The sequence below is a fragment of the Puma concolor genome, chromosome D4, assembly GCF_028749965.1.
Source record: "Puma concolor isolate L17-30 chromosome D4, mPumCon1.1.hap2, whole genome shotgun sequence".
NCBI classification, from domain to species: domain Eukaryota; kingdom Metazoa; phylum Chordata; class Mammalia; order Carnivora; family Felidae; genus Puma; species Puma concolor.
Genome location: NC_141679.1, coordinates 82,572,596 through 82,583,312, shown reverse-complemented (window position 1 = coordinate 82,583,312; position 10,717 = coordinate 82,572,596). Strand labels below are relative to the sequence as shown.

General features: G+C 39.6%; 1 protein-coding gene across 1 annotated transcript; it reads right to left on the bottom strand.

Annotated features, from left to right (window-relative positions):
* Window positions 1–9,524: 9,524 nt before the first annotated feature.
* LOC112848446 (olfactory receptor 1L1) lies at window positions 9,525–10,472 on the bottom strand. Its single transcript, XM_025912171.2, has one exon. It carries the CDS (start codon window positions 10,455–10,457, stop codon window positions 9,525–9,527), a length of 933 nt encoding a protein of 310 aa, XP_025767956.1. The 5' UTR covers window positions 10,458–10,472.
* Between the last annotated feature and the right edge of the window lie 245 nt (window positions 10,473–10,717).

Here is a 10,717-nt window from a genome sequence, read left to right as displayed (position 1 = left end):
ATTGCAATCCAGGGCTATCTCAAGAAACAAGAAAAATCCCACATACAAAATCTAACAGCACACCTAAAGGAAATAGAAGCAGAACAGCAAAGACAGCCTAAATCCAGCAGAAGAAGAGAAATAATAAAGATCAGAGCAGAAATAAACAATATAGAATCTAAAAAAACTGTAGAGCAGATCAACGAAACCAAGAGTTGGTTTTTTGAAAAAATAAACAAAATTGACAAACCCCTAGCCAGGCTTCTCAAAAAGAAAAGGGAGATGACCCAAATAGATAAATCATGAATGAAAATGGAATTATTACAACCAATCCCTCAGAGATACAAACAATTATCAGGGAATACTATGAAAAATTATATGCCAACAAACTGGACAACCTGGAAGAAATGGACAAATTCCTAAACCCACACACTTCCAAAACTCAATCAGGAGGAAATAGAAAGCTTGAACAGACCCATAACCAGCGAAGAAATTGAATCGGTTATCAAAAATCTCCCAACAAATAAGATTCCAGGACCAGATGGCTTCCCAGGGGAGTTCTACCAGACGTTTAAAGCAGAGATAATACCTATCCTTCTCAAGCTATTCCAAGAACTAGAAAGGGAAGGAAAACTTCCAGACTCATTCTATGAAGCCAGTATTACTTTGATTCCCAAACCAGACAGAGACCAAGTAAAAAAAGAGAACTACAGGCCAATATCCCTGATGAATATGGATGCAAAAATTCTCAATAAGATACTAGCAAATCGAATTCAACAGCATCTAAAAAGAATTATTCACCATGATCAAGTGGGATTCATTCCTGGGATGCAGGGCTGGTTCAACATTCACAAATCAATCAACGTGATACATCACATTAATAAAAGAAAAGAGAAGAACCATATGATCCTGTCAATTGATGCAGAAAAGGCCTTTGACAAAATCCAGCAACCTTTCTTAACAAAAACCCTCGAGAAAGTCGGGATAGAAGGAACATACTTAAAGATCATAAAAGCCATTTATGAAAAGCCCACAGCTAACATCATCCTCAATGGGGAAAAACTGAGAGCTTTTTCCCTGAGATCAGGAACATGACAGGGATGCCCACTCTCACCGATGTTGTTTAACATAGTGTTGGAAGTTCTAGCATCAGCAATCAGACAACAAAAGGAAATCAAAGGCATCCAAATTGGCAAAGATGAAGTCAAGCTTTCGCTTTTTGCAGATGACATGATATTATACATGGAAAATCCGATAGACTCCACCAAAAGTCTGCTAGAACTGATACATGAATTCAGCAAAGTCGCAGGATACAAACTCAATGTAGAGAAGTCATTTGCATTCTTATACACTAACAATGAAGCAACAGAAAGACAAATAAAGAAACGGATCCTATTCACAATTGCGCCAAGAAGCATAAAATACCTAGGAATAAATCTAACCAAAGATGTAAAAGATCTGTATGCTGAAAACTATAGAAAGCTTATGAAGGTAATTGAAGAAGATATAAAGAAATGGAAAGACATTCCCTGCTCATGGATTGGAAGAATAAATATTGTCAAAATGTCAATACTACCCAAAGCTATCTACACATTCAGTGCAGTCCCAATCAAAATTGCACCAGCATTCTTCTCGAAGCTAGAACAAGCAATTCTAAAGTTCATATGGAAACACAAAAGGCCCCGAATAGCCAAAGTAATTTTGAAGAAGAAGACCAAAGCAGGAGGCATCACAATCCCAGACTTTAGCCTCTACTACAAAGCTGTCATCATCAAGACAGCATGGTATTGGCACAAAAACAGACACATAGACCAATGGAATAGAATCTAAACCCCAGAACTAGACCCACAAACGTATGGCCAACTCATCTTTGACAAAGCAGGAAAGAACATCCAATGGAAAAAAGACAGTCTCTTTAACAAATGGTGCTGGGAGAACTGGACAGCAACATGCAGAAGGTTGAAACTAGACCACTTTCTCACACCATTCACAAAAATAAACTCAAAATGGATAAAGGACCTGAATGTGAGACAGGAAACCATCAAAACCCTAGAGGAGAAAGCAGGAAAAGACCTCTCTGACCTCAGCCGTAGCAATCTCTTACTCGACACATCCGCAAAGGCAAGGGAATTAAAAGCAAAAATGAACTACTGGGACCTTATGAAGATAAAAAGCTTCTGCACAGCAAAGGAAACAACCAACAAAACTAAAAGGCAGCCAATGGAATGGGAAAAGATATTTGCAAATGACATATCGGACAAAGGGCTAGTATCCAAAATCTATAAAGAGCTCACCAAACTCCACCCCCGAAAAACAAATAACCCAGTGAAAAAATGGGCAGAAAACATGAATAGACACTTCTCTAAAGAAGACATCCAGATGGCCAACAGGCACATAAAAAGATGCTCAACGTCTCTCCTTATCAGGGAAATACAAATGAAAACCACACTCAGATATCACCTCACGCCATTCCGAGTCACCAAAATGAATAAATGAGGAGACTATAGATGCTGGAGAGGATGTGGAGAAACGGGAACCCTCTTGCACTGTTGGTGGGAATGCAAATTGGTGCAGCCACTCTGGAAGACAGTGTGGAGGTTCCTCAAAAAATTAAAAATAGACCTACCCTATGACCCAGCAGTAGCACTGCTAGGAATTTACCCAAGGGATACAGGAGTACTGATGCATAGGGGCACTTGTACCCCAATGTTTATAGCAGCACTCTCAACAATAGCCAAATTATGGAAAGAGCCTAAATGTCCATCAACTGATGAATGGATAAAGAAATTGTGGTTTATATACACAATGGAGCACTACAGAGCAATGAGAAAGAACGATATATGGCCCTTTGTAGCAACATGGATGGAACTGGAGAGTGTGATGCTAAGTGAAATAAGCCATACAGAGAAAGACAGACACCATATGTTTTCACTGTTATGTGGATCCTGAGAAACTTGACAGAATCCCATGGGGGAGGGGAAGGAAAAAAAAAGAAGAGGTTAGAGTGGGAGAGAGCCAAAGAATGAGAGACTCTTAAAAACGGAGAACAAACTGAGGGTTGATGGGGGGTGGGAGGGAGGGGAGGGTGGGTGATGGGTATTGGGGAGGGCACCTTTTGGGATGAGCACTGGGTGTTGTATGGAAACCATTTTGACAATAAATTTCATATATTGAAAAAAAATAAAATTAAATTTAAAAAATGATATTGATAGTATTGGTGTTATAGAGAAAGATATTTTTGCTTTAATAATATTTATATGCAGAATGACTATTAACAGAAGGGGATGCAAATGACATTAAATAATATCAAGGGTGTGTTCAGTAGCTCAGGAAAATCAGATATCATACTGAGCCCAAGTTGCCAATAAGTATCTTCAGACACCAAAATTGCTAAAAAAAATCACTTTACAACTCTTTATGGTTGTCTTATTCACTTGAAGAAAAGTTTAAAATTTTGACTTTGTTTAGATCAATATTGAGTATCCAGGGAGCTAAAGAGATCTATCATCACATATCATGCTGTACATTAGTAGTAGTAATAATAATAAATAATAATTATATATGGAGTCCACTGTTGTGCTAGTCAGTGTCCCAGTCACATTATAAACACTTTATATATTATCTTATAGTCTTTATAGTACCTCATTATCTTTTTGTAGCAATAAATCTTAGAATAAGGGAAGACATAGCATTTCTGTCTGAAAGCCACTGATGGTGACCTTTCTGATGTAAAATAACGTAGCCCCCATGACCACATGGCTGTTTTCTTAGACTGGTGAGTGGGATAACCCCTGCGCTTATGTGCTTGCCTTCTGGAAAGGTGGCAGGTAAACACAGTAACTTGTTTGTTGTTTGTTGTTACAAACAAGTAACAACCATTGCTTGTTTTCAATGGTTTTCTCATATATAATTTTAAAATTTTAGTTTAATTAAAAATTTTTTTATTTGAGTATAGTTGACATGCAGTGTTACATTAGTTTCAAGTATACAACATAGTGATTTGACAACTCTATGTATTTTGCTATGCTCACCACAAGTGTAACTAGTGTCTATCACCATACAGTACTATTACAACACTACAGACTAGATTCCTTATGCTATGCCTTTTATTCCTGTGATTTATTCATTCCATAACTGAAAGCCTGGATCTTCTGCTCCCCTTCACCCGTTTTTCCCATACCCTAACCTATCCCCTCTGGCAACCATCAGTTTGTTCTCTGTATTTATAGTTCTGCTTCTGCTTTTTCTAACACATAAGTTTAGAAAATGGCTTTATGTGGATATCTGATTGGAGAGCGGGGTCGGTGTCACAAGGAGGAGGCTCTACCAAGCACTACTAAAGGCTCTGTGTTGTCTGCCACAATGCCCAAGGCTCTAGGGTGATTGGAACTGGAAGCATTTGGGCACTCATTCAGGAGGAGACACATTTTGGCTCATGGAATTAATGTAATTGGGGTTCAAGGGACTACCTCAATGGCTGATTAGTCCCTGCAGGAGGGAATCCAAAAGTTTGCATCATAGCCTCTCCAGAGGGTTAGAAGTCTGGGCTGCATGGTGGCATCTTCTACTAAGAGGAGAGCACTGAACATTTTCTGGCCCATTTAACATCTGGGGATTCATGACTCCTTTGAGGCTGATTCCGCCTCCTTGGTTCAAAGATGGGAAGATAGCGCTTTTTTTAAGGCTGGATTTGATGACAGACTCCTGCTGCAAACATCATGTGAAGACTTACACTACCCTCCCCCATAGGATTTATTGTCCAGTTCTGTATTTTCTGGTATTTTCAAACAGGCTAACAGTGAAATTCTTCTGAAACTTAAATGTAACAATTAATAGACTTAAATTTTGGATGTATGCTCTCCGATTGAGGAAGTTATACATAAGGAAATAGAAAAGCAACAACAAGATAGCCTCAACAGCCTATCTAGCTACTAAAAGAAGGGAAACAATGAGAACAAAGTATAAAAACAGAACGTTTCCAGCAATTCCACATCAAATGACTTTCATCATACTTTGGAATAAAATGCAAGTTCTTTACCAGGACTTAAAAAGGCAACTCCATTCTAACCCTCTTGTTATAATCCAGCCATGCTGACTTTTGAAATGTTCCTTGAACTAAGGTTTTCTATCTCAGGACATTTGCACTTGACATTCCTTCCCTCCGAGCTCTCCACAGCTGGCTCTGTCTCCTCATTCATCCCTCAGATTCACTGTCAGTTTTTCTGAGGACACAGTCAATGGAACATTAGGTTTTCAGGCAGCAATGACTGTGTGGGGTGTAATGGGGACAGGGTTGGACAACCTGGTTTAGTTAAGTGAGTGTGGCTTTTGAGCTGGACCAACTTAGAGTGGTGGCTCTGGCCACTTAATAGCTGCATGTTCTCAGGCAAGTCTGTTCACCTTCTCTCTGCCCCCATTTCCTCTTCTGTACCTAATGGGCAATAAGATCTTCCTCAAAGCTTTCTCTTGCCCTCAGGTGAAAATAATTGACTTGCATAAAGTGCCTACAATAGTTCTTGGTGTTTATTAGGCATTGAAATATTGCAAATTCCCCCTCCTTTAAAAAAAACAGCTTTATTGTGTTATCACTGATACCCAAAAACTACACATATTTAGTGTACACAATTTGATCGTTTGGACATTTGTATACACTCATGAACCATCACCCCCAAGCAATTCCTCTTCTTTACTCCTCAGCAGTACTCTGAAACATGGCATTTCTTTTAAGTTAAAAAAAATGTTTATTTATTTTGAAATGGGGGGTGGGGGAGGGAGAGAGAGAATCCCAAGCAGGCTGCATACCCAGCATGGAGCCTGATGCAGGGCCCAATCCCACGATGATGAGCTCATGACTGGAACTGAAATCAAGAGTCGGATACTCAACTGATTGAGCCACCCAGGTGCTCCTGAAGCATGGCATCTCCTAACTACTTCTATAATTCATGAAAGACCTCTCTTCTTAGTATGGATCCTTTTTTGAAATTGCTTAAGGCAAAATTGGTATCTTTGCGAAAATTTTCCTTGTGGTCATATTGGACCCTTAGGGTAAGGGAGAAGGTCATGGTTAAGGGTATGGAACTGAAGGACTGCCTTCCTCTTGAGGTCTAAGTTATTGTGGCTCAATTCCCCCATTCACCAACCTGCAGAAGTTTAAATTGTCCTGGTGATTTCTGCACATTTTTAAAAGGTGTATGTCCTCTTGGTCATCTCTACCTCTGGGGCTCCAGTTTCCAAGAATGTCAAGTTGGAGCTCCACCTCACTGATCTAGAATTGATTTTTTTCCCAGAAATTGCAGAAGGCAGAATTAATAAGTCAGAGAAATTCTCTTTACAGCCACATATGCACCCTTAGGGAGGCAGGATAGGGGTTAAGAGTAAAAACCATAATTGTCCAAACAGATTTCAATCTCAGAACTGAGGTTAAGAAATGTTTGATTTCCAGAAAGTTATTTATACTTTTTTGCTTGTTTTGTTTCAAGTTTTTATTTAAATTCTAGTTGTTTAACATACAGAGTAATATTGGTTTTAGGAGTAGAATTTAATGATTCATCACTTATATATAACACCCAGTGCTCATCACAACAGGTACCCTCCTTAATACCCATCATCCATTTAGTCCATCTCACGCCCACCTCCCCTCCAGCAAACCTAAGTTTGTACTCTACCACTAAGAGTCTCTTATGGTTTGCCTCCTGCTCTTCCCCACCCCCCCGCCGTGTTGATCTGGTTTGTTTCTTAAAATCCACATGAGTGAAATCATATGATATTTGTCTTTCTCTGACTAACATTTTTCTTAGCATAATACACTGTAGCTCCATCCACGTCATTAAAAATGGCAAGATTTCATTCTTTTTGATGACTAATATTCCAGTGTATATGTATACCACAGCTGTGCACCCTGATGTTTGTACTAGCATTATCAACAATAGCCAAATTATGGAAAAACCCCAAATGTCCATTGACTGATGGATGGATAAAGAAGTTATTTATACATTTTGATCCTCATGTATCCCATCTGAGATATGCAAATAATGAATTTGTGTTTTCTGTTAAAGACTTAGTAGAGAATTAGTATCATCATGTATGTAAAGTCCCTAGTCTGGTCTCTTTCAAAGTTAAGTGCTCTATGGTTACTGTGATTATATAGTCTTGAGTACCAGCAGAGTTTCTCTGCTGAAAGTCTAGGTAAGATCAGATAGAATCCCTCACTTCCAAAGTCAGTGGAAGTTTAAACCTATGCCAATATTTCTGCAAGTCCAAGAGGACTGTGATATTATTGTGACCTCTTTCTATAAGTTTCTACTTCTGTTACTCCCCACATGACCAGATATGCAACTTAAGCCCTTTCCTAATGACTCATATAAGGAGTGGGGTTTGCTAAAGATGTTTAGAGTATATGTGTTTGTGTGTGTTTTGGAGGAAGTTGATACTTTCATAAAAGGAACAGTTTCTAACTGATCCTTCATCAACCTGCTATCAATATCCGTTGACAGGTCTGTCTTGGGAAAATTTTCACGTCTGGTTAAGTCCTATGTAGTCTCCAGTTTACCCCACCTGGTTGACCCCTCTCTCCTGTACATCTTTATATGAGAGTTATGGAGAAAAGCCTCTTAACCTTTGTGTGCTTCCCAAGACCACTGCCCTCTTCTGTGAACTGACTACAGAGGAGCAGCAAAATAACATATTCATGAATTTCGTATTTTCTGATAAATAACTGTCAAGTGCCTCAACCGTGTTCCAGCTCCGTTGGGCATGTCCATGCTTTGGTTCTTATTCTTTTGTGAGATTTGTCTGTGTAGCTGAGGTTTGTCTCTTTTTCCCTTGTGAATCTTTACAATAAACCCCTGTGACAATGTGGAATCCTACCTGAGCCCTGTGCTCCTGGAAAACAGTAACAGAGAAGAAATCCTCCTACCCTTTTGTGCTCTGAAAAATGACTGGACTTTGACCCTCAGCCAAAGTCCACATACCACCCCTGTGTGATGGCCCCTCTGAATGTCCACTGATGTCTGGGAAAAACTTTCCCTGATCAACTATCCAATCTCACCACTGTCACCTGCTCATCCCACTTTACCACACGTGGTTCCTTCTAGCTTCTTCCTCTTCCTCCTATAAAAGAAAAGCCCTTTTCTGCCTGACCTTTGACACTTCTTGCAGATCTCCTGGCTGGGTATTCTTCCTGTTACAACAGTCGTCTCTCACTTACTACTATGGCCCCTTCCCTCCATCTTGGAATAATCCTTTCAAATACAGTCTCTCTTTACTTAAGCCCAGAGGTTTTTTGTTTTTTGTTTTTGACACCTGTTACTTAAAAGTATACATGTTCCTCTGTACCTTGTAACTGGAAACAACCCAAATACCACAAAATTTCACTCTAAAGTCTAGTGTTGCCTATTTTATTTTGTTTCCTTAGGCTCCTGCAGATTTTTGGCCATCAGACTGTTGGCTTATCATCTAGCACATAATCTTTGTTTTTAAGTCTCAGAGACTGGCACATAGTGTATAATAAATAGAAATTTGTCAAATGAACAAATGAATTCACAAATCTCTGAGTGGCCAAATAAATTTATGGACTAACCGCGACCTTAATATTTTTCAGAACTCACCAATGGACAAAAGCATTTTTCCATGCCCAATTCTGGTTTTCTCATTAGTAGTTGGGTCACATCTGTTAAGGAAGAAGAATCCCTAGCAGTTGGAGGCATCTATTATCAGGGTAATTGGAACATAATATCTACTCCTTGAGAGAGTGGCACACTTAAATTTGGGTCAAATGAAATTAATAAGGAAAGACAATGCATAGTCGACTGTGCCAGGTGGGAAGCAGGGAAGAACACTGAGATGCTATGCTCTTGAGGAACTGGCCTGGGACTGATTCACCAAGAGTCATCTACTGGGGTGATTTCATTTTTTTACCATATAATAACTATAGAAGTCAGGACCTTAGTCTTTGAAATTGACCTAGAGGAAGGAGTCATGACCATTATAAGGGGAGAAAGAGAGATCTTGCTATTGAAGGGCACTTGGGCTACCATGATAAGTTACACACTCATACATGCGTGCACACACACACACACACACACACACACACACACACTTAAAGTTCTTCAAACAGCTTTAAATGACTACATAAGAAAACTCAGCCCTATGAATAGGGATACCTATAAATAAGGAGTTTCTAGTGATCAAACTCAAGGATAGGAGCGATTTCAATAGGATTGGGATTATGTGAAAGGCATGTGATGTCCTGGAAACCAGATGTGTTTTCCAAATTTAGACTGGTGCACAGAGAACAAGACAGACAAACAGAACAAGACAAGGTAGACCTTGTCCCAGTCAGATAATATTAGAGACCACTGGGAAATAAGCATTATATTTAGGGGTAGCTTCAACACATTAGTTTCATCACATGCAATAAACATTCTTCTATCAGGGATGAAACAAATCATTAAAGTTACCATCCTTCAGAATTGAATGACAGACACGTTAAAAACCTGCAGTCAGGGGTGAGAGATTAACGGGCTTCTCTTAAGACCTCAGATTCCTTATTGGCATTTTACCCAGTGCATCAGCTTTGTCAAGCCCTGCTTCATGTCTTTGTTCCTCAGACTATAGATAAATGGGTTTAGCATGGGGGTTAGTATGGTGTAGATAATTGTTGCTATTCGATCCTTGACAGTATAGTTGGACAGGGGCTGGAAATAGACATAGCTGATGCTTCCATAAAACAGGGTCACTACTGTGAGATGAGAGCCACAGGTGGAAAATGCTTTGCGCTTCCCAGCAGCTGAAGGAATCTTCAGAACAGTGATGAGGATTCTTAAGTAAGAGATGATGATGCACGAAAAGGGTGTCATTATGACAGCCAACCCTTCTGTCATTACTGTGATTTCTTTGACAAAATGGGAGGAACAGGACAATTTCAGCACTGGCTGGTCATCACAGAAAAAATGGTGGATGACATTAGAGGAACAGAAGATGAGTTGATTGGTTAGGAGAATGTGCAGGAGGGAGTGGAGGTGTGGAATGCAGAAGGAGAGGATCAGAAGCAGGACACAGCGTCTGTGATTCATGATGGTGATGTAGTGAAAAGGATAACATATGGCTACATAGCGGTCAATGGCCATGGCTGCCAGGAGGTAACTGTCTGTATTTCCAAAGGCTATGAAGAAGTACATCTGGGTCAGACACTCACCATAAGAGATGGCCTTTGTCTCTGATAAGAGGTTCACCAGCATCTTGGGGATAATGACTGTCACATAGCAAATGTCAACAAAGGACAGGATGCTCAGGAAAAAGTACATGGGTGTCTGGAGGCGAGTGTCTGAGCGAATGGCTAGGATGATGAGCACGTTTCCTATCACTGTGATGAGGTAGATGGGGAGAAACACAGCAAAGAGTGGCTTCTGATCTTCAGGTCGAGAGGAGAGTCCCAGGAGGATGAATTCAGAGGGTCTTGTTAGGTTACTTTTCCCCATAGCTTTGAGTTCACCTAGAGATAAAGTAACACTATAACAGACTCTTCCAACATTCGATATAATCTACCCAAGAATTTTTTTGTTTATTCTTCCTATCAGCAATTAAAACAACCAAAATATTACAATTACCTGGATTGTGACTTCTTTCCATTAACGTTCAGAATTCAGAATTTAATGTATATTTTAACCCCCTTTCAGTCTTCTGCTGTAAAGAGAGACTAATACAGGGAAAACAGAAATGGGAGAGAGAAAAAAGAAGA